Source organism: Nothobranchius furzeri, chromosome 2, assembly GCF_043380555.1.
Source record: "Nothobranchius furzeri strain GRZ-AD chromosome 2, NfurGRZ-RIMD1, whole genome shotgun sequence".
Taxonomy (NCBI): Eukaryota; Metazoa; Chordata; class Actinopteri; order Cyprinodontiformes; family Nothobranchiidae; genus Nothobranchius; species Nothobranchius furzeri.
In genome coordinates, this window is record NC_091742.1 from 26,941,198 (window position 1) to 26,965,521 (window position 24,324).

The window sequence follows — 24,324 nt, forward strand, 5'->3', positions numbered from 1 at the left end:
CACAATGGCTGCCCGTGATCTTCAGGGCTTTCTGGTTGCAGTCCCCTTGGGGTTCCTGTGTTCTGGGGCAGCGCCTGGATCTCTGGGACTTGGAGCTCCCCCCGTCTCCTGCGCATCTTTGGGGGCAGATCTGTGGTCCCTCACACTCTCTGTTGGACGCTCCTATAGAGAAACCTTACATAAACAAGCACGTGTACACACACAGGTGCTCACATGGTGCTCTCAAAAGTATGGGCTTGGGCACGTTCAACACTTGTATCAAGGCTGTCGTTGCCACTAAATGAACTGTGATTTATTATCGTGTGATTGTTCAGTTAAACAATGTTGATTTTATATTTCATCATCACGTTGACGCAGTGATAGTTTGCTCCTGATGTATTGTTGTGTGTCCCTTTATTTTCTGCTCTTCTCTTTCTGCAGGTCTAGAAGCAGACTCTTGTCCATTATTGTTTATTTTTGTGGAACCCCACCTTTTGTCTTTTCCTTTCTTTTTCACCTCTGACTCCGTGTCTGGTCGGAATTACAAAGCATTTAAAAACAATAACAATAAAGTTTTAAGTATCAGGCGTGACATTAAAAGCAGACGCTTTGATGCTCCACCTGAGAGTAAATCTGTAAGGCTTGTCACCAGCATTCAGACATCAATTCTGTTTGCTTCACAGCCAGACAGGACACGGTTAAAAAAATAAATAAATAAAAAATAAAAAAATAAATGCATGAACTAGTTTTTCAGCATCACTCGTGGAAAGGATGCTTCTAATCTTAGCAATATTCGAAGGTGGAAAAAGGAAATCCTACAAACCTGTTTAACCTGGGATTTGAATTACATGTCCTGGTCAAAGATAACACCAAGGTTCCTTACTTTGTTCTCGGAGATTAATGTAATGCCATTCAGGTCAGGTGATTGGCTAAGCAGTTTCCTTTTCTGGATTTCTGGTCCAAAGATGAGAACTTCCGTCTTGTCTTGATTTAAAAGCAAAAAGTTTAGAGTCATCCAAATTTTTATGTCCTCAAGACAAGCCTGTAATCTACCTAACCGATGACTGAATGTACTAATCCTATTCAAGAGCTTTTACAATTTTAGAAATGTAAAATACATTTGGCATTATAACAATAAAGGGCATTTTTTTGGGTCAATTTGGCTTATTTTTCTATGTAAATGTTATAGAAATATTGTAAACAGTTCACTGAACAGCTTCAAATTACAGATTGAGCTTACATTCAACAAAAGTGAAGTTGCTAAGCAAGTGCAGCGCATTCCTTCAGGATGTTGTATTATAAGCATAGGATGGCAAAATGATGGAGAAAATTTGTGAAATTTGGGAGATATGTTCATGTAAGATGGCAGCGATATGTTGGTTTTGGCTGTGTTTAGAACAGCTGTTAGCTAAAATAAATGGCAACAGAGCATTATTCCAAATAAAAATGTAGGTTCATTTGGTTAAAAGGAAATTATTTAATAATACACACAATAGGAGAGAAAGAGAGAAGAAACATTGTTCTTGTTAAACTTTGGAAAAGCTATTGCAGGGTGACGATGTGACCACTGGGAATTTCCAAAGTTTGGTCACACCTCGCAGAAAAAAAACCTGATCTCAAAATTCCTACTTTTTACTAAGTCACCTTCGCTCAGGGGTTGAAACGGAGGCAAATCACCATTACAACAGCCCACACTATTCACAGCCTAACTCTGGTAACACAACTAAATGCACACATTTAGTTTAAAACCAAAACCAGACGACACATTCATGCTTAAACAACGCTAAAATATATTAACATGCACACACTGACTGCCATAACTTGTGCTATCAGTGATATTATCAGTCCTAACAGGCATACATCCTATTTGTCTTAAACTGAAAGGAATCTGCACATCCTGCCATATGTTCCTTTAGCATTTTTATCTTTCTGTCACTCACAAACAGCCAGAAACCAAACACCCTTTGGCCCTTTCTTCGCTAAATCTCTTTTTTTTATTAACTTCATGGATGAAAGAAAAGGAGTGTCTGAGTCCAACACAAAAGCTACACTCTGAACTCCTCTAACAACTTAATTTCTTGTTTTAAATCAGAAAAATTACAAAGATATTCTATGAATTATACCAGATTTTTTAATCTACTATGTTTCTTGACAGGAAAAGATCTATATTCTGCCTTTTTTCTCTTTTTCCAAGTTCCATAAGTCCTTGCAAATGAACTTTAACATATATGTAAACAATTACGAAAGCAAAGCTACTTTTCAAATGTTCCACCGTGTGTAAATCACCTGCAACACTGACATTCCATGTTTTTGTAACATAAAGCCCCTTTGCATCACTAAAAAAGCCATAACCAGTCAGGATCAAAGCAGGTCTCCTGTGGCGTTTGGCACCGGAACATTCTCAGTTCGTGCTTTGGGTCTTTTGGGCTTCAGCATGGGGCCTCCATAGATCAAACTTGCTCCTGCTTTGCAGATGTGCAATAGGCTCGAGATCTGCAAGGCATGTTTGAAACATGTTACTGGCGTGCTGTCGTGCTGACAGAGTGTTTAAAACTCAGGTCATGCTTTGGGTGTTTTTTATGCACAAATATAATTGTCATAAATACGTTGTTTTTATGAGTGATCGTACGGGAATTGTTTATGTAGCATCTTTGTGTTCCTACAGTAGCCTAGAAATCAAATCAAATCACTTTTATTGTCACGTCACATGTGCAGGTACACTGGTACAGTACATGTGAGTGAAATTCTTGTGTGCAAGCTTCACAGCAACAGTTGTGCAAAATACAATAACGTAAAAACAAGCAAAATATAAAAATGGCTAATCTAAGTAATAATATATATAGTATTTAAGGTATATACATTCCTAAATGTGTGTGCTAAGTATTTTATTTTTTTTATTTTTCTACGTGTGTGCGTGTGAGTGTGTGTATAATGCGTACATACATATTTAAGAAATGAATAAAGTAAACAATAAGATAAGAGATATAAAATGTACAGAGGTTGGTATGAACAGAATGAACAAATTATATGCAAAGATTTTCAAACTTCAGTGGATTGTTTATGCCTACACAAGATCTTACGGGCTGCATGGTGGAATTGTGGCCTCAAAGTGAGAAGGTCGTAGGTTCGAATCCCAGCTGCTGCCTTTCTGCGCATAGTTAGCATGCTCTCTCCTGAAAAATGATCCACAAAATAAAATGAATGAAAATTGTAGTTTTGAAAAGACTGAAATATGGAAAAAAGTTGTCATAATATGAAAAATAACCTATTTTTATTTTTGCCCAATGTTTATTTCATTCAATGGAATTTTGATTACAAATTTGGTAAATAATTGTCCCAAACTCTAAACGATAACGCTGGAAATGTTATGGAAAATGTGAGAATTTGGGAAAAGTAGGAAAGTGGAGTTTTCAACATGGATGAGTAATTTACTAGAACATTAACAACATTGGTGCAATCAGGTGCATTTCAAAACACAGCTGGATTCAGATCACAATCATGAACATTAACTGGTCCTGCTGGGGCTAAATTGGGTTCAGCAACTTTACTGGCTTCAACTGCATTTTCCCAGTAAACGCGCCGGCTATCATTTCCCTGAGAGTCAAGAGATGTTGACTGAATCACAGATGTTACATCAGAGCAGTCATCGGATCTCTCCTTCTGGACCAAACAGACATCTGGCCATCTACGCGCTCTGTGGTCTGCCGCTGGGACGCACGTACGTACACCAGAGAAGCCGCATGGACGTAATTTTCACTTTAGAAGTGAGGGGGACACAGGGGTGGGGGGGTATCTTTACAGTATGTTCTAATGGGAAACAGGCTTCAACACAAACGATTGTTTTCCGCTTGGTCCTAGAGCTCAACCAGTGTCAATTTAATATAGCGTAATATTGTTTTTGGATGGTAAAAAGTGCAGGGGTCAAAACTTGACTTTGGAAAAAGTAGGGGGGGACATGTCCCCCCTGTCCCCCCCAAAATTACGTCCATGAGAGAAGGGTTACGTCAGACGTTTCCGTTTATTTTTTTAACAAGAGTTTTCTAAGCATATAACTCCCCAAAATAAGATTTTCTTTTTATTGGATAATTTTTTATTTGACTTTGTGTGAAAAGTGACGACACAAGCGGGACTTCCTAACGGCAGCGTTCGGTTGCCATAGTAACAGAAAAAAGCGCTGCGTGTGTGTTGCGGTTCCGTTGTGAGTCAGAACCAGAACGTGGCTTTTTGAGGATCAAACCAACCAAACCTGGTTCAACATGGATGCTGACTTATTAACCTACTCCCTGAACTTCGTAACCGGTCAAGGGGGGGCGTACAGCACCGAAAAAATCATCGCTCTGAAGACGTCCTTCGAGATTCTGAAGCAAAAGTACAAGTTCCAACGAGTTCTGCTCTGGGGCAAAATAATGGCGATGAAAAACATCTACTACATCGCCCAAGGGAGAGGACAAGACGAGCTGGCAGACAGGAAGTACCTGTACAGGTGAGGCAGACACTCGAGCTACTTGATGGTGCTCAATAAAAACTGCTGGGTTATTTAATCTACTCAACTGCTGGGTTATGAAATGTGTAACCCATTTTGGGTTATTTGAATGAGATTTGGGTTATTTTTGTGCAACATTTGGGTTATTTAATCTACTCAACTGCTGGGTTATGAAATGTGTAACCCATTTTGGGTTATTTGAATGAGATTTTGGTTATTTTAGTGCAACTTGACCCAGCACCTGGGTTGTTGTACTTGTTTGAACCGGTTTGAACCGGTTTGATCATCATTACATCTACAGCCATCCTCGACAACGCCAGGATCCATTTTGTCTTCGATCTGAGCGGGGGAAAAACATCGTTGTTGCGAGGTAAATCAACAATAAGAGGTATGTATTGTTTGTGTTTACTATCTATTTCCCGTCACGTCTGTGCCTGTTACCTGTTGGTATCTGAATGTTGTTGAGGCTCATTGGTTGGTTTGGGTAACAATGTAGCTAGCTAGCCATTTAGCGGTTGTCTTGAGCCTTTTCTAGTGTCCGTAGCTTATCTGTGTCGTACGTAAACTGCTATTCTGATTACTTTTTTACATTAAAAAATCCAGTGGAACTTCTGTACTTTGCATTTGAACTAATGAGTAGAGTCTGTGGCTATTGCTAATGAAACAGTCGTGGGGGGATGGGGAGGAGCGGGAAATCTCTCGGCAGCTACAGCTCCCGGCTGGGTAAAGGAGATGAAAAGAAAATTAAGACGCTTAAAGTATTTAAAATGTCTTAAATCGATCTATTAAATAGATCTAAATAGGGCAAATAGATCTAAAAATGTTACTTGTACTTTTACTATCATTCTGTTGTGGATAGTCAGCACAAATATTCAGATTATATATAATCTCTTTTAAATATTGGCTTCTAGGCCAGTGTACAATCATTAGCAAACCATTATATACATGTTTTAACATAGAAAGGTAAACATTTCAGGTGATGACCCCTTTAAAAAGTTCACCCAAAAACTGGAATCTACATGTGTTCAAAATTTTTCATCATGTATGTGTTTGCGTGTCAGAATCAAATTCTTGTGTTTCTTTTTAACAGAGTGTACCATATCTGACGAATGCGCATCACAGCTTAAAGAATGGTTAAGAAACAATTGCCAGCCCCTCAGTCAGGTACAGGACTAAATGCAAGACACTGCAGTCTACAGGGCCAAGTGCATTAGGGACAACAATTGGACCATCTACCAGATCCTCCAAGAATTCCCTCGCCTAATGAGCAAAGGCATGGTACGTTTAGAGAAATAATAATAACATGTGATGACGATGATTGTTTTTTATTAGTATGCCACATTGAATTTGTTTAAAAAAAGTTTCCTATTTTGTACATTGCACAGGACTTTCTTATCCTGCATGGGGATGCTTCATCAAAGTTGTTTGAAACTTGGCTACCCATTTATGCGGAGAAAATCCTGTACTTGTCAAGACGGGAGGGAAAGCTGATCTCGTCCCTGGATGGGTTAACACAAGGTAAAATATTCTTGCTTGCCATCTTTGCAATTGTCAATATGGTTTGTGTCAATGTAAGGTTTCCCCAACGAGGCTGGTCTCCCTCACTAGGCTATTTTAGTCCCAACTAGTGTCAAAAGCCTGCAACAAGACCCCTAGTCTAACTGATGGGCACATTACTCACCTGGGCTGTGATGGACTTTCTGTAATAGCGCATGTAACCACATCTGAGCCATTTTAGGGGAAACACTGTGCAGTGCTCGTCTCTTACCCCGGCTTTCCACAGGAGCCGTCAGCAGCACGTTACTGCAGCAGCACATCATAGCTGCTGATAGGAACCGCTGTGGTCAACAGAACCTTTTCCACTGGAGCCGTCAGCAGTGCGAGTCGGCCGCGTCTCAGGAGCAGCATGTCGCGGCCTTTACGCGCCGGTTCTATTTTCTACGCGCGACGCCTCTGAAACGGGTCAAGTTCGACATTTGTGGGGAAGGAAAGACAGGAAATCGGACGCGGAAATGGAGCGAAGCTCCCGAGATTTTCAGAATAAAGAACGTACTGCCTTCTGGTTGCTTTACTTTTAAAAAAAGTTACTAACTGTGCGGCCCCGTGAGAAGTTTTCACCTAGCTAGCGGTCTCCTTTGTTTTTCAGGTCCGTACTGGCGATTATAAAACGGACAGAACATAAAACACGTTTTCTCCTGCTTGTTGTTGTGTTTACTGACGAAGTCACTCGTGTGACTTCGTGCTCGGTTGGTGACAGCTGCTCCCCTGCTCCTTCGCGTCTCGTGGGAAGGGCCAAGCAGCAGTTTACGCGAGCAAGACGTGCTGCTGCGGTAACGTGCTGCTGACGGCTCCCGTGGAAACCCGGGGTTACAGATATGTCTCCACCAATGTTTACTGGTCCTATCATTTTAATGTATACTGAACAAAAATATAAACGCGACACTTCTGTTTTTGCTCTCATTTTTCATGAGTTGAACTCAAACACCTAGAATTTTATCTACAAACACAAAATACCCATGACTTTCAAATATTGTTCTGAAATCTGTCCACCTGTGTGTTAGTGAGCACTTTTCCTTTAACAAGATAATCCCAATCCCAGTCTCAGGCACACCTGCACATTATTCATGATGTCTAGTTAGCCCCTTGATATGCCACACATGTGAGGTGGGATGGATTATCTTGTCAAAGGAAAAGTGCTCACTAACACACGTAGACAGATTTCAGAACAATATTTGAGAGTCATGGGTATTTTGTGTATGTAGATAAGGTTTCAGATGTTTGAGTTCGGCTCATGAAAAATGGGAGCATAAACAAAAGTGTTGCATTTATATTTTTGTTCAGTGTAGTAATTGTCCCTGGCAATTTGTGCGTGCCATCCCTCTCCCTGCTTTCAGAGTGGTCGGAGGTGCACTGCAACCTCACCACCCCCTTCCTCCTTGTCTCACAGCAATCAGAGGTATGCTGCGTGTTGGTGCGCGCGTACCACATGCGCACATTTTGCAGTCTTTTAGCGGCTCTAGAGCCTGCAGGTACAGTCTGTGTCATTCTCTCCGGCTCCTGCAGGAGGGAGTCGGCTCCTATCGGTCACATCAACGAGCTGGCTCTGAGAGCCATTTTGTTCGCGACAGACATGTCACTATAACCGTCCACAGGATGGGAATTGGCTGCATGTAACTGTTACCATAGGTTTCATGTTATTTGGATACCAAATGACAAATCACATGTATGCCATTCCACATTATATTCTCACCTATATTGTCTTCAACAGATGCCATTGGTGAACTCAGCCTGAGGCAGTTGCCATCCTTGCTCCCTCCAACTGCTTACAAACTCGGCCGTGGCCACAGTGCTATAATGGTTCGCCACACCACTGAAGAATGTAACTTGGCCTTCATCCACCATAAACCTGTAAGTCTTCCAGTACATCTAAAGGCAAACTTTTATCTTTTCATTAACATATACCTGTTATTCTTTGGCTCATGAATGTGTGTGCGCAGACATGCACACACACACACACACACACACACACACACACACACACGCATATCCAGATTTGTTATTCTATACCTCCAAATATTGTCAAGTCATCTACAAGCTTGTGTTGGTCACTTTAAAAACATCTTATGCTTTTAAAACAAGGCTGCAGTGCCGCTGAATGATCGCCTCGTTACCACACCATACTGACTCAGAAGTTAACATATTTATATGTTAACACTTTTGTGTTTTAATCCATTCAGACCTTGCTGTATGGTTTTGGTCCATTAGAAGTAGAATTATAAACATTTAAAGTTTCCTCTGTGTCAGAACCGCATTAGAATCCAGATTTTTCTCCGGATTAAACGGGATGAATATCGGTATCGGCCGATGTTAGTCATTTTTTTTACATATCGATATCGGTTCGATAAATAAAACCGGGCCGATATTAACAACCGATATTTTTTCCATCTTGTCTCCATTTGTTTGCCTGTTTCAGAGGGTGAGGGGGGTGATGTGTGATTGTTAAGTCATGTGAACAGTGAATGAAATCATCTCAGAACTGTAAATGTGTGTGTGGTGTGTACATAACGTAAATTCCGCTTTAAAAATGTTCATTCTATACAAAATCTGATTTTAGAAGCATTAATGTCAGTATATCGGTATCAGCAAATATCGGTTATCGGCCATAACAGTGATATTAATATCGGATATTGGCATCGGCCCAAAATTTTTCATATCGGTGCATCGCTAGATTAAACGAACAGGACTCCCTCAGCAAACGTCACTTGGTTTGGCAAAACAAAAAATCTCACAAAAATGACTAAAAGCCTAAATTATATATGTGTAAAAAAAAATTTGAACGAGTTTCTATTGTATTTCTCTAAACATTGGTTCCTGGGAGTCTTTAACCTGCATTTTGCTCTTTAAATATTTCTTGTGAGGACCAGGAAAATGCTTGTCATAATGTCTTTTTTTATTCTGCTTTACTAGTTAAATGATAAATAACCTTTATTTGATATAGCATCTTATAGAGCCCTGAACCCCCCAGGGCACTGTACAACACAGTCATTCACCCATTCACAAGCACATTCACACACTGGGTAGCCATAGCTGCCCTGGTGCAAGGGGGGGGTAAGTGTCTTGCCCAAGGACACAATGACGGCGACAAACTGAGCGGGGCTTAAACACGCAACCTTTCGATTACAGGGCAAGCACTTAACTCCTGTGCCACTGTCACCCAGTTGACGTTGGTAGACATTTGTTCCTTACTCACGCATTCCTTCTCACCTGTTTGTTGTTATGCTTTCTTTCTGTTTTTTAGCCTGGAACCAACATGGTGGAATACCTCCACGAGGCCAAGGCCACAAGACCATTCCCCTATGTGCTGACGTTGGGAAATGAAACACAGCATGTGTCTCAGGCCTTTGTCATCATTGCTGGCCAGGCTGTGGAACATGACACACTGCTTCAGGCCGTCGATGCCTGCTTCAAGGCATTCTTTATTTTAGACAGTGAATACCCGAGGCATTGTGAACACGTCTGGAAATTCCTGCAAACCACCGTCTATGAAATCCCAGGAGGGGAATGGAAACTAGTAAAGTTTCTGCAGAGTAGAATACGTGCTAGCAAAAGAAGCAAATAGGTATTTGTAAAATGTACTCTTGACCATTTAAATGTTGTTTTTTAAGCACTGAGTTACATGTATTTCAGTGTACATTGTTGCAGTTCTTGATGTGAAGTGATTAGAACTTTTATATTGTTTACATTTATATGAATAAATTTCAAGGCAGTGCCTTGTAAAGATTTCAGTATTGTTGAAGTTTTATTGTATTGTTTATGCTTTACGTGACCAAGTCTAGCATGTATGTTTTGATAGTTGAGTGTGGATAGGTGCAATTTTCCTTCTTCCAAAATGCACTGTATGTAATGAGTTAGAAATAATTTGGCATATTGACCAAACATTTGGAGTGATTACTGAACATTATGTTGTTTAAACAACCCATAGTTTTAGTAATTTGACCCAGCATTTAGGTAGAGTAAATAACACGTAAGTGTGGTTGAATTTACCCAGATTTGTGGCTATTTTGACCCAGAATTTGGGTGGAATATTTAACTCATCTGCTGGGTTAAAATGGAGGAACCCATCTTGAGTTAACTACTGCTGGGCTGGTGCAATGTTGCTCCAGCGGCTGGGTTAAAAAACAGCCCAAATTGGGTCATTTTTAACCCAACTGTTTTTAGTGTGATGTGTTCTGGCTGACCTGTGGTCTGTCACCTCCAGCTTTGACTGCATGAACTGGTTCCTCCTCCCCTCCATCACGGACTCCATGATCCAGCAGGTAGCTGCAAATGCAAGGGGTCCTTTCAGAGGGGAGCCGTCTTTTGTGTACCCAGCAAGGACCCGCCACGGTGATGAAGATAAAGGTGCAGGGGTATGTGTGATCATGCCACCAAGCATAACACAGATTTCACTTAAATTATCTATTGTTGAAGCTATTTACTTTATTATAGGCCTAAGTTATAGCCCAGTTTATTTTCTTTATTTGATGCCAAAGGTAATTTGTTTGTTTTGCATAATGCTTTTTATTTATTATTTTGGCTCATTAGTTTATTGTTTGTTGGTCAGGTGTGGGTGATTATTGGTATAAATAGGTCAAGGTGGGTGGAGCAGCCATGGCTGCCAGGGAACATGTTTTTTTTTTTTACCACACACAGAAACAGAGACAGGGGCGTGGCCAGATCTTTTAAAATGGGGTGGCCCAGGTGAGGCACAACTTTGTGCATGGGTGGCACCAATGGTTATGCCTTTTTTGTTTTACCCCCAAGCCTTTTGCGGACAATGAAAAGCCAGTTTAAAGGTAAATTAGTGTGTTAGCACCTGGGGTGGCCAATCAGATTCCAAGGGTGGCATGTGCTACCCCAGGCCACTCCCTGGACACGCCCCTGGACAGAGAGGAGGCAAAAATCTGTGCTCTTGCTGCTTGAGTGAATAAACCACCACCAAACTCAATTTTGGCATGGACATTGCTTTATTTGAAACTTTTTTTTACCCGTGCGTAAACCCTTGACATAGCCCAGTGGCCATTTGAAAGTGTTTGATTATTTTTTGTTTAAGTTTTATGGACAAATAGCCTCTACACAAGTAAAAAAAACATCCCCCTGCAAGTAAACCGTTTGTTTATTTGGAACTTGGACCTTTTTTGTTCGCCTGGATCATCTTTTTGAAAGCCAGGATCGCACACCTGGACGATGGAGACGAGGACAAGGCTGGGCCTAGGAGTGGAGGCTGTGTCTTTCCTTCAGCCGTGAAGGATTCGAAGCTGGCTAAACTCCGCCATTTTCTTCTCCGTGTCTGGTTTGATGACTTCAATATGGTGACAAACATTTGTAGTCCTACACGTTTTTTCCACACAAAACCTAAAATAACTTTTGCCACCATTCAAAAATGAGCGCATTCTTGGCATCAAAATGTGTCTTCGTGGTGTGAAATCCATGGCACATGTCAAACAGGATTAGAAAATAGCTTTTATAGCACCATGATTTGAATCTTTCACTTTTTCTTATTTCTGGGGACCCATGGCCCGGAAGTAGATGGGCGTGGCTTAGGCTCCCTATGTATAGTGACTACCAGTGAGTGCTACGTCTACATTAGTCTTTTAATGTGTGTCTAATTTCAAAGTAAAATGCAAGATGTTCTCCGAGTGAAAAAATGTTGATTTTATTTTATTTTGTTTACATTAAGGCTGCTAAAAACATGCCCATTGATTTTTGTTCTTTATGTTTGTGTCCACACAAGATGAGCTTATGCAAGCTTCAGAGCCTTTGTACTCCTTTGTAATGATTTTAAATTACATGCTATTTAATAAGCCATGAGACGTGGGATTCTATAGGAAATATGAAATCCACCTTATGGATCTGTTGGGTTATTTAAACCAGAAGATTGGATCTTTTAATGCAGGGATTAGATAACAGCTTCGTATTCACTCAGAGACAACAGAAGAGAGAGTCAAGTTTAAAAGTTTACAGATTTATTACTAACTAATTAAACTAGACTAACTTTAACACTAAATGTATGGTGTAACTAAGGTGGATGAGACGGAGAATGGTGTAGTGTGGAATGTTGTTCAGAACCAGCAAATCCGAAGAAACGATTAGTTCTGATGGGAAGTGAAGGTGACGTCTTCGCGTTACGCTTTGGTTAGGAGATTCTTAAACACATTCGACGCCATTCTGTTGGCCTACATACCCTTAGAGGAAGTCCCAGTCTAGATCAGGAGGTGTAGAGGTCCAGCTTGACCTTTATGGAGCCGAAGCCCGTAGAAACAGCCACGGCAGCCGACCACCAGTCTGTGAGATACTTCCGGGTCACGACAGTTTTGTTGGCATGTAGCAAGACCCAAACCTGGGTCGTGATGGTTCAGCTTTTATTCTGAAAGGAACCGTTGATTGGTTGGAACAGCAACAGATTTTATCCAGCTTGTCGTCGGTTCTTTCGGCTGAAGAGGAAAGTTACGGATTGGCCACTCCGACAACTTCTCTAGAACGCTTTGAACTGGCGTTAGAGATGGCGTGGGCATAGTTTTATACTTCGGATGTTTTGGTTTACGGTCGAATGAAAAGATGACAGATTTACCAAACACCACCAAAACCACGCCTCCATCAGATCTGGCAGATTCTGATTGGATCAGTAAAGCAATGAGTCATGTCTTAACGCTACGTAGATCAGTCCTAGTGGAAACATTTAGTCATATTACTTATTATATTCTATAGGATTATAATAAAGTAATTAATATTTTGATTTCACCGATTGGTCACATCTTATTATTGACTAACACTTTGTTGGATTAACTTTATTAAAATAGAGTTCTTTGATTTATTAAAAGGAGAGAGTCCGTTCTTCATTCTTCTCTTGAGCTGGAAAGAAGCAGTTTATAACAAATGCATGAGACCTTGAGGCCATATCTCATGCAGACTAGTCCTGTGTCAGAGGAGAGGAGGGAAACGACATGTGGAACAGTCATTTCATTCTGTTAAAAAAAGTCATAAATGGTCAAGGATTGGACTAACGTGTCCAAAAACGAAGCCAAAGTCTAAAGAAAGATCTTCAAAAAGCACATAAAAGTAAAACATGTTTGTTTTTCAATGATTAAAAAATCAGATTAGGTTTGAAATTATCAGTGCAATCTATCAAAATGAAACATTCTTGGTTGCAGTTGGTGGCGACTGAGGAGATGAGGCTGGCTGTGACGGTTAAGCAGATCGATGAAGAAGTGTCTGTGGTGCCTCGAGGAGCCTTCATCAAGACTGGTGATCTTGTTCAGCTCAATCGCAGCTTTGGCGGTAAATATGCTGTAAATCCTGCGGTGCAGATGTCTCGCTGTGCTGTGTTGAGATTAGCCGGTGCATAAAACTGACTCATGCGTGGATCAGTCAGATTTGTTTTGAGTGGCTAGATCAGACATACAAACCCATCGTGTTTGTTTGGCTGCATTCCACTGGTTAGCCGCCTCTGCACTTTGTGATTCAGCTTTGATTTATTTTTATTTTTCCTTCTTTAAGGTCTTTCTAAAGCAGAGGGAAAGTCGCTTGACAATTACATGCACTTCAGAGAACCAAAGAGCATAAAGAAGGAAGGCGTCCAGAAGAGGGGAGATTGGTGCCCATCGTTTGACTTCCTGGATGTTCTTAGTGATGACGTCCCAAAAGGTGAAAGAAATAATCCAAATTTGATCTAATTGCCATAAAAAGGTTGTTATTCACCTGTGTGAAAGCCAAGGTAGGACTCATCCAAATGATAACGCGTTGAATAACCCTACTAGTAAAAGGTTAAAGTGAAATATTACAACTTAAAGCTGTTTGTTGGTAATACACGAGGCAGATTTTCTGGAAATTTCTCTCACATTCTTGGCATATTTTATACCTGATTGTGTTGGATTTTACCCAAAATGTACACAGGGCGTCCGCGGGTCCTTAAAAAGTCTTAAATTAGCTTTTCCAAATTTAAGGCCTTAAAAATCCTTAACAATGACAAATAATCCTTTAATACAGTTTCCAAAGGTCTTAAATTACTAAAGACCCAATAAACAAGATTCTTTTTTTGTGTGTGTGATGTTGCCGTAAGCGGAACCGTACACGTTCAGTTGGTTGTGAAAGGGGGCTGTTTTTAGCTGGTTAAGCTAGTGGGAGCTTGTGCCATGGGGAAGTTTAATGGTAACTGGATGCTAATCCCACGTTCGCGACGTGGTTAGCACCGGTTCCAGGCAATAGCTGGAAATTATAGCTTAAAATTAATTTAAAAAATAGCTTAAATTAGGTCAAAGTGGTCTTAAAAAAGGTCTTAAAAAGTCTTAAATTTGGCTCCCTTAAACCTGCAGATACCCTGTTTACAGCTAAATTCAGCCGGGTAAGGGGAAAGTTTCCTTAAATTAAAAAATAAAAACTGGGTAGCAGTTAATCACACACCTTGGAAAATGACTTTTTTTTTTTTTTTTACTATTTAACATTTGCTGCCAGTGTCTAGTAGGCTTTTAGTTCTGAAGTTCAAACCTTGTTGGCAGGCGTAGACATCGACAGTGTTACATGTAATGGAAAAATCAAACCCAGGAGGCAAACATTAAGCCATAAATACTATAAAACCAGTCATGCAAATGTATTTATGCACAATCATGTCAACAAGACAGTGTGGTTTGTAGCTGGATCCATTCCAGGCCAGACTGAGCACACACATTAAGGTCCCGAGTGTAAAAGGATGTGTGCACATCTCAAAAGTTAAATAAAAAAACAGAAAAAGTTCTGCAGCCACAAGAAAACATGTCGCAGATGGTCTGATTTAGGAGTCTCCACATGTGCGCTTGCTTATGTGTGTTCTTTGAGTCAGATGACAGCCGTGTTGTCACCACAGAGACGGGCACAGCTGCTCCCGCGCCGCGCCGAGGAAGATTTTCCCACTGGAAATCACAACGACTTAGAAGAAAACACCAAATAGTCAAAAAATAAAAATGCTTTCCTGGATTCCCCTTTTCCTTTAATCAACATTTATCCTGTAACAATCCCAAGCTCCTAATTTATACCTTTCTTCATCTTCCTGTAACAAGTTCTTACCAAAGGCCCGTGGCAATTTTACTCGGAGTTGCATCATGTTCTGAGACGAGTCCAACTCCAGTCTGTGTCGAACTCCCATAATCTTCACGTCGGCAGTCACGCCCAAACTTACTGAGAAACGGGTTCGACTGGACGACGTCAAAAGCACTGACAGGAGATTTATTAGTGTCCTTTGGCGGTTTCCAGCATGAGAAAGTTGTGATATTACCAAATATTACTGCATATATGTACGGCAACATTCCAAGGCAAAATCCAGGGATTTTCCTCTTTGAGGGATTATGTATGATGAAAGTGATCGTCTTACCCTGTTCTGTGACATAATGCAGGCAAAACTCCATTTTATTTTCAGCTAGACCCGCCCCATCACATAGAGTCCCATGCAATTTGAGCCGAGCACCGCTCAGACTTTGTCAATGGCATTAAGACATGTAGGGATGTCAATCACTGCTTGATTGCAGAAGTACCTAGACTTATAGAGAAGTACTTCAAATATATTTATGAATAATCAGCATAACATGAGAATAGTAATAGAAATCCATGTGTTTTACTTCTATTTCTCAGCTAGAGGTGCATGGAAGTAAGTAGGGAGGGGAGCTTAATGTACATTTTTCCACCTCTAGATGGTGGTCTCGGACAAAAAAAGTCAGGCTGAGCAATTTCCTGCTCCTCTGCCCTACTGGTTGAAAGCGGAATTACAACTGTTGTAAACAACCCTGCTACAACCTGCTGTCGCTAGCACTACAAACGAGCTAACATCCGCCAACTAATACTAAAATTAACCACAAAGTAAATAAATCCACACTGTTGGATAAAACGTATTACTTACAAGTTCTGTAGCAACAAAGCCAGGCCACCATCAGTCCAGGAATCTGTAGCCTCCTTTGGCCACCTCCAACTATTAAAGGCTGCGCTGATGTTTGTTTTAGCTCCTTGCTTCTTCTCCAAAGACATTATTCTCCTACTTTTACTTCCAGGCTCCGCCATGATAGCAACAAAAAGGCTAACTTCTTTTTTTTCTTCTTCTTGTGCTGAAATTGCTATCTGCTAGCATAACAGCTGTAAAGAAGGTAGAGCGCCCCCAGTGGAACACCTACTCGCTCCATTAAACTGTTTAGTGCAGTATCTGGTCAGCAGAGGGCTGCAGAGTGGTGTCTAATATGAAACTGGTCAAGTTTCTAACTCAACAATCACTGAGATCAACGTTAAAGCTCTAGCTTAACAATAAAAAACTATTTAGTGTTAAGTTTCTTCTTCTTTTTTATTTAGGATCATGGTCTCTTCAATGGGAAAGTGACGATAAAGTGTACATCCTCAGCAGCCTCCTATGGCTTGGTTTGGCCTTCTACCACGTGCCGACGACCCCGCACCACGGATACATCTACTTCGGCGACGGGCAAAAAAATGTACACCTTGCTCATATGATTTAGTAACTTCTTTTTCTTTAGCGTGTCGTTCTTTTAATCACCAAGAGTTGTGCAGTTTGGTTTATTCTACCTTTTAATAGTTGTTCATAAAAGGTATTGTTACACAGCAGGAGGAGGCAAACAGGCTGGTTTTATTGAAACGTTTGTTCAGGATACCATTTCGTGGCCGATGTTCTTAAAAGTTTGACACATATTAATAAAAGTTTAAATGAATGCCTCTGCGTTTTCTTGCATGCCACCATGACAAATCCAGGTACATTGTCCATAAAAAAAAAGAAAAGCTGGATTTTCCACAGCTCCACTGAGTGATGGGTTCATCCTCCACCGGCTGTTGTGCACATCTGTCAGGCTTTTTGTCCTTCAGTGCTTGAAGCTTAGTGGCTTTATACCATAACGCACGTTGTTCTTAAGTGCTGGGTGACCCACATCCATGAGGTTCTTACGCCACTTCAGTCCACGTTTATAGATGGGTTTCACCGAGTCGATGGACCAGCGAGTCAAGTACCTGCAAAGGAAACACGAGATCTAAAGGAATTCTTATGCAGGGTTAAAAGTGCTGAGGATGAATGCGGATGCTGGAGAAGAGCAGCACCTGTTCAGCGTGGGCCTCTTGGGGACATGACCCTCTGGAAGTTTGGGTTTGTGATCAGGAAGCAGACCTTGAATACAGTAAAATAAATAAACGGTTGCACACAGACAGCTGGTGTGATCAGCTCTGAAAAGCGCTGATCACAATTTGCAGATCACGTTAATTTATCATGGAGATCGGCCACGGGTTCCTCTTCCGTCGGCATACTAGGAATCGAAATAAAATCTTTGAACGATTCCGGGAAAAAAGAACAGTTGGAACCGGTTCCAATCGATGCTCGATGCCCAACCCTACGTTATCAGATCTATGAATGCACGTTCAAATATAATCATGCTGTTAAAGCCACAACATCATCCTTACAGTCGTTCCATCTCCTAACACAAGATGCATTATCAGAGGCAAAACATCTGTGGAGCTCATTGCAGCCTCTGCATTTAAGATCCACACAGGCTGAAATGAGAATTACTCAGCGTCAAATAATCAAATCAAACAAAGCCCAGAAGAGCTGTAGCTGATTTGATCCTGACCACAACTGCCTCTTCGGAGTCAGACAGGGATCTGCTAATATAGTTAGGCTAGTAACTGAAGCATGACAGCAGCAATATGAGCAACCTGGGGGAATCTCTGGTCTCCGATGTGCTTCACCCAACCCTTTCATTTATTTCTCTGATGTAGAATTTAACTTTAAGCACGATAAAAATTTAGAAATGCTACGATTAATGAAAGTTAGAAAAAACTAACCAGCTGACGACCATCTGGGCAGAACAATTTAATTATTGATGATTGACTATGATTAATTCCTTATGATTGCCTATTTTGGATGATTTCAAATTCATGCTTAATTAAGTTCCCTGTCAAAAATACAAAAGTTGTCAATAGACAAAATACACCAGACCACCTTTAATTTGAAGTCTAGTCTAATTTCTGACAACCCAGATGACTCAGCCATGACACTAACTTCCCAGTATTTGTAAGTAAATATTAAACAGGCAAAGACAGCAGCTGTAAATCTAACTTAACACCAACCTGCTCTGTGAGCCATCTGCACACATATGGCTATCTTGCGATGCTCCTCCGGACAAAGACCAGTGATTCTCTTAGGCAGCATTCCCCCATCTGACCTGATGAACTGACTAAGCAGCAACACATCCTGGAAAGGAAGAAGACAACCAGGAGAAATCAAATTTCTACATGATCACAGAAAACCCATCAAGGTCAAAGTGTGTAGTACTTACAGTGTAGGTGTACTTGTGCTGCAGGTTCCATCTGTAGATGGGACACTTTGCTGTGGGATTTGGAGGTTGAGGTGCAGCTGGTAAGTCTATGATTTGTCCCTCGATCTACCAGAGAACAAGCGTTACTCCACTAAAATGATGCCTCTTGACAGAATAAAGGAATACTGAAACTATTCTGGACATTGTGCGTTATTACTCTGATAATTGGAAAACTAATATGTTTCATATATTTAGTTAATAAACAAAAAATAAATAAAAAAATACCCGAGAAAACAAAGTCTAGATGCTTGGAGTTGCAGTCGGATATACTTACAGATGTGGTGTTGCCTTCTCTTTTCTCCACAACTGTGAAAATATTAATGTGTCATATTAGGCATTACACTATGATGGTTGACAAATTCTGATAAAACATATTAAAGCTTAATGCAAGCAATAATGAGCTTCTGATAAATATGTAAAATGTTTTATTTATTATTTCTAATGATGCTCTTTCTTATGGTTTTATCAAAACGGACTCAAGCTTTTACTAATATTCTAAAGCAGCCAGTTTCCTACCTAAAACAGTTGTTTTATTGTTGTTTGTTTAACTACAAATACATATACAAATATCTTTAGTTTACAAAAACGTTCGTAAACATGACTATTAAGTGACCGTACAGTAGAGTTTGACTTTGTAAAGAAATGACAGATTAGCAATTAAACATCTAGATTGTAACATTGACTCATTCATGTCGTTCAAATCAAATGAGCACAAACACGATTTCTCAATTACAGAACAAAATAGGAATATAAACCAAAACCTGATCAAAACAAGAGTCATTATAAAAATCATTGGCTGTTATGGTAGCATGCTAGCGCCATGCTAACATGACTAGCCGGATAAAATCGTAACGTTTATATATAAACCTCACCTTGACGAACTCCTCTGCTCGGGATGGTTAAAGCGGAAAGCTGGGGAACATTAACCTTCATAAACGAATTAGTGTTTGTGACCCCAGCACCTAGTTTTAAGCCTGTAAATGAGGCCCAAACAGACCTCAGCACACCGCGGGCAGCCATGTTTTTCCTTGACCGTTCTTCCCGTGTCAAATCTCGCGATACTAAAGAGTGACGCTCGATTCGGAACAGGGCTGTAAAATGACGCAGCTATATTTATTTCTTTTCAGTCTAAAACTTAAACATCGCACTTACATTTATGTATTGTATTGTGACAAATTAAGGATAATACAAAGGAAATAGTAGAAAAAGAAAACTACAGTTGTTTTAAACCTTTTTAATCTTGCAGAAACCTGTAAAAAACAATGAATTATATATGTATCTATATACATACACATATACACACATATAATATACATATACATATACATACACACACACACATATATATATATACATATACATACATATATATATATATATATGTGTGTGTGTGTGTGTATGTATATGTGTGTATATACATATACACACACATATATATATATGTATGTATATGTATATATATATATGTGTGTGTGTGTGTATGTATATGTATATATATACACACACACACACATATATATATATATATATGTATGTATATGTATATATATACACACACAGATACATTATAGTTATAACAAAAAATAATCACTAATGATGCATGTTGTTATTATGTAGAAATTATGTGTTTTCATAGAAAAAAACATTGTTTGCATTTGACAGCAGTTATATATAAACATTCCTCAAATTAAGAAATGCAGTTCATGTGGAGTAACAAAAGGCACATACACCCTGCTCTGTATTTATAGGATCCAAGTCACAGAAAGATCTACATTGCAAAATAACACTAATGCTTCAACATGGGGAAAAAAAAATCACCATAACAGATTGGACAATGGACATGACTCATTTTCTACTATGATCCTTACATTATCCAAATCTTTTAGGAGTCCTAGTCATTTTCACTTTTCTGTTGCTTTCCTTCAGATGCTCTGAACTCGTCTCTGTGTCCATTTTCATACCAGGCTGATCAGATAAAAGGATAAGAGGAACCTGCATGAACAAAAAGTTAAAAATGCACGTAAACTCTTCAGTCACAGATCAAGTGGCAGATGAAGTGTCTGATGTTTGATAGTGTTATCAGGAGAAAGTATGCTATTGTCCATTTGTGGTGTTGTTGTTTGCTGTATTTCAGTGTTTAACTTGTATTTTATCTGTGTGCATAAAAGAAGGCGTTAGGAAAAGCTGGGGTTTGGCTGCACATATGCTTGCAGAGGTCCTAACCAAGTAAATGACAGTGATTGCAGAGCATAACCAGGGTTATGAGGTAATTTTGGAGAAGTGGAGCTTAAACTCGTTGTCACAGATCTCAACAGAGCTATGAATAAATGTAACTACAAAAATTCAACTCATTCAACAGAGGGAACATTTTTTTCAATAGACTGAATGGTGTCTGTAAGCAGCTGTGCTGGTTACCAAAGCTAACAGAGAAGCTAGACCTGACCAACTGCAACAACCCCAGATCATGGCACTGCCCCACAGGCTTGTACAATAGGCACTAGGCATAATGGGTGCATCACTTCATCTGCCTCTATTCTTAAGGTAGGTTTATGCTTGACGCGTCCGCGAGGTCCGCACGGCTCCGCGCGGAAAAGTTGCGTCATTTTAACAACCACGCCCTTCCACCGCGCCTCCGCATGGCCCAGAATTCCCGCAACGCGCACCTCGGAAATTTTCTAACCAGGCGGACGGACGGACGCGGAAAAACATGGCGGACCGGCAAGAACTAGTATGGCAGAGGTTGGTAAATACAGACATTTGTATGATTCAGCTCTCAGAGAACACCGTGATCAACATGTTGTTAATAATTCTTGGAGAGAAATAGCTCGCACTGTCGGAAAAGACGAGGACACTGTTAAAAATGCTGAAATGCCATGTTGTAAACAGTAATTTCTACTTCTACTATGGTGTAGTGTTGGATGCATGCCGTAGAGCTCCATGCTGCCCCCTACAGTTTGGGAGAATATTGGCTCACCGCAGAGACAAGCCGCATGAACCATAAACGCTGCAAGTTGTGAAGCGCGTTCCATCCGCGAGCCGCGTCACCAAGCGGAAAGTAAATGCATCAAGCATAAACCAAGCTTTACCCTGATGCACCCATCACTCTGGAACAGGGTCAGTCTGGATTCATCTGGCCAGTTTTTAATAATGCGTTGGCCAGTTTTTAACCCAATTTTAGTTGTGTGACCAAAGAACAGGCAGGTTCACATAAAGTTAATCTTTATTTTCCCAGTGGTTTTAGATTACTGACACTGCCTCCTGCCAAGATTACAGACTGGATTAATTAGCAGTGGCAGTTCAGCAAAGGTAATGTAGGAGGGGACCAAACAAATAATAATTATTAGTCCGCCCTTACACTTTCCCCCAACTGCCTTAAGACAACAAAAAGCTAGTTGGGGGCGGGGCAGACTAACAATCACAAAAGAAATAAAACAAAACAACCAAACAAGGACAGCAATGAATTACTGTAAAAACAGAAATACACAATCAAGCCATAAAATGTACCAATGTTTAATATATCCACTAAAAACAAACTTAAAACATTATACCTGTGTCTGGCAAACACCTCACACACTGCTCCTTTCAGTCAGCATCTCATCTGGCCGTCTGACCTTAAAACTCTGTGACCCTGTCAGCAGATCATACCATAAACGTAAATATCCATGCTACATTAAAAACATCTACATCAAAGTCAAAAGTGGACTTACCCAACAAACTGCCACACTGACAAACATCCTGGGACCAGCCACACCCTGGCCTCCCACAGGAAACTGGCACACCTTACTGGCAGCCAGCCAGTTCCCTTTTAAATGGTTCTCACCTACATGGCCACAGTGACACCTTGTGGTGCCACCTGCTACGTCCCACCCCAACAAAGTGCATCGTCGACCCAACGATATACCCCAGAAAGTAACCCCCTACGTTACAGTACCAATCTTAAACCTGCAACACAGATCTTGAAAGTCTATATGGGTTTGAATGTTGTCCAGCTGTTGACCCAGCAGACCTCCGACGTTCCACAACTAAAGATGTGCCAGTTTCCTTAGTAGGATGTAGGCCTACAGAGGGCAAATTTATCAGGCAATATTTCTTTTTCTTTTTTACCGTGTCCTGTCTGGCTGTGAAGCAAACAGAATTGATGTCTGAATGCTGGTGACAAGCCTTACAGATTAACTCTCAGGTGGAGCATCAAAGCGTCTGCTTTTAATGTCACGCCTGATACTTAAAACTTTATTGTTATTGTTTTTAAATGCTTTGTAATTCCGACCAGACACGGAGTCAGAGGTGAAAGAGAAAGGAAAAGATAAAAGGTGGGGAGAGGGGGGGGGGGGGGGCACAAAAATAAACAATGAACAAGAGTCTGCTTCTAGACCTGCAGAAAGAGACAAGAAAAAAAAAGAAAAAAAATGGGACACAACAACAATACAACAAGATCAAGCTATCACTGCGTCAACTTGATGAAGAAATATATAATCAACATTGTTTAACTGAACAGTCACACGATAATAAATCACAGTGCATTTAGTGGCAACCATAGTCTTAAGACATGTGTTGAACGTGCCCAAGTCCATACTTATGAGAGCACCATGTGAGCACCTGTGTGTGTACACGCGCTTGTTTATGTAAGGTTTCTCTATAGGAGCGTCCAATAGAGTGTGAGGGACCACAGATCCGCCCCCCAAAGATGCGCAGGAGACGGGGGGAGCTCCAAGTCCCAGAGATCCAGGCGCTGCCCCAGAATACAGGAACCCCAAGGAGACTGCAACCAGAAAGGTCCCCGCCCCCCTTGAGGGGCACAGAGGATCGCCCCGGGGGGCCACAACCAGCAGCCGGCAGAGTCCCGGGAGATATCAGCGGCAAGCCCACAGGCCCGCCCGCAGCCTCCCACCCCCTAGCCGGCCGAGCCCGGGACCCAGCGACCCGGGACCCAGGGGCGACCACCCCCGCCGGGGACCCAGCAGAGCCCAAGGACCCAGACCCCACCAGGCCGCCACCGGGATTGATCAGGCAGGCGCCAAAAATTTTAAACCCCCTGACCCGGGAGCCACGAACACTCAGGCAGACCAAGGCACCACACGCCACACCAGGTGTGGCAGGGGGAGGGGAGACGAAGATCTATCAGGCAACATTTCATCGTCACTGCCGGACAACTTCACAGTACAGTTAGCGTTATCTTCCACCCCAGACGCCAACTCCCCTACCAAATTCACATTCATCTCCTCCATGTCATCACCGCGCTCCTGTAACCCCTCAGATAGTTCCTTGTGAGCGATTCTGGGTTCAGGAACACTCCTCATCTCTGTCCTACAGACCTGCCACAGAGGCCCCTCCTGACCCACAGGGGCAACCAAATAGACAACCCCCTTATGGGGTGGGGGACAGACCATCTGATATGGGGTAGGATCCCAAAAATCCTGAATTTTATTTCTTCCCTTAACTGAATGATTCCTTGTGTATACCAGATCACCTTCCTCAAAATCCTCTGCCATGCACTGGTCCTCCTCCCTTTAATCTCTCTGAGCTTGTTTGCCCTCTAATCTCCTCTGCACAGTATCGTATGCCATGGTTAATGATCTCTGGTGTTCCACCACCCAGTTCTCCAATGGGATGTCATGCTCCAACTACTCCCCCATCAACAAATCTACAGGTGACCGGGCCTCCCTCCCAAACATTAAGTAGTAAGGGGTCATGCCCGTAGACCCGTGAGCAGACGTATTATAGGCGTACGTCACCTGAAACAAATGCCAAGGCCATCGGCGCTTCTGCTCAAGAGGAAGGGTACGTAAAAGGTCATGCAACGTACGATTAAAACGTTCACATTGACCATTGCCCTGAGGATGATGAGGTGTGGTACGGCTTTTCCCGATGTTATAAATTTTGCAGAGCTGAGCAACAAGATTACTTTCAAAATTCCGTCCTTGGTCAGAATGAATGCGACTCGGAGGACCAAAAAGATGGAACCGATGCTTAACCAAAGCTTCTGCAACTGTACTTGTT

At 41.2% G+C, this 24,324-nt stretch overlaps 2 protein-coding genes and 1 long non-coding RNA gene across 5 annotated transcripts; 1 reads left to right on the top strand and 2 right to left on the bottom strand.

Annotated features, from left to right (window-relative positions):
- Nucleotides 1-1,322: 1,322 nt before the first annotated feature.
- LOC129165347 (uncharacterized) lies at nt 1,323-10,285 on the bottom strand. Its single transcript, XR_008564716.2, has 3 exons — nt 10,201-10,285; nt 3,048-3,152; nt 1,323-2,472 (listed from the first exon to the last, which is right to left on the bottom strand). It is a non-coding gene; the product is annotated as an uncharacterized lncRNA (long non-coding RNA).
- On the top strand, nt 4,119-16,677 carry rsph9 (radial spoke head component 9). Of its 3 annotated transcripts, XM_070545393.1 has the most exons (6): nt 4,506-4,850; nt 5,553-5,740; nt 5,848-5,980; nt 7,731-7,870; nt 9,261-9,581; nt 10,221-10,308. In XM_070545393.1, the coding sequence occupies exons 2-5, from the start codon at nt 5,639-5,641 to the stop codon at nt 9,579-9,581; spliced, it is 696 nt and encodes a 231-aa protein (XP_070401494.1). In that variant the 5' UTR covers nt 4,506-4,850; nt 5,553-5,638; the 3' UTR covers nt 10,221-10,308. The 3 variants fall into 3 exon arrangements, with proteins under 3 accessions (XP_070401489.1, XP_070401494.1, XP_070401496.1); XM_070545388.1 differs by lacking the exons at nt 4,506-4,850; nt 5,553-5,740; nt 5,848-5,980; nt 7,731-7,870; nt 9,261-9,581 and adding exons at nt 4,119-4,462; nt 13,153-13,279; nt 13,499-13,645; nt 16,307-16,677 and having other exon boundaries at nt 10,221-10,371; XM_070545395.1 differs by lacking the exon at nt 4,506-4,850 and having other exon boundaries at nt 4,909-5,740.
- Nucleotides 16,575-19,392, bottom strand: mrps18a (mitochondrial ribosomal protein S18A). The gene is made up of 6 exons (XM_054748288.2): nt 19,200-19,392; nt 18,602-18,633; nt 18,289-18,393; nt 18,080-18,203; nt 17,057-17,123; nt 16,575-16,969 (listed from the first exon to the last, which is right to left on the bottom strand). Exons 1-6 carry the CDS (start codon nt 19,345-19,347, stop codon nt 16,825-16,827), a joined length of 621 nt encoding a protein of 206 aa, XP_054604263.2. The 5' UTR covers nt 19,348-19,392; the 3' UTR covers nt 16,575-16,824.
- Nucleotides 19,393-24,324: the final 4,932 nt, after the last annotated feature.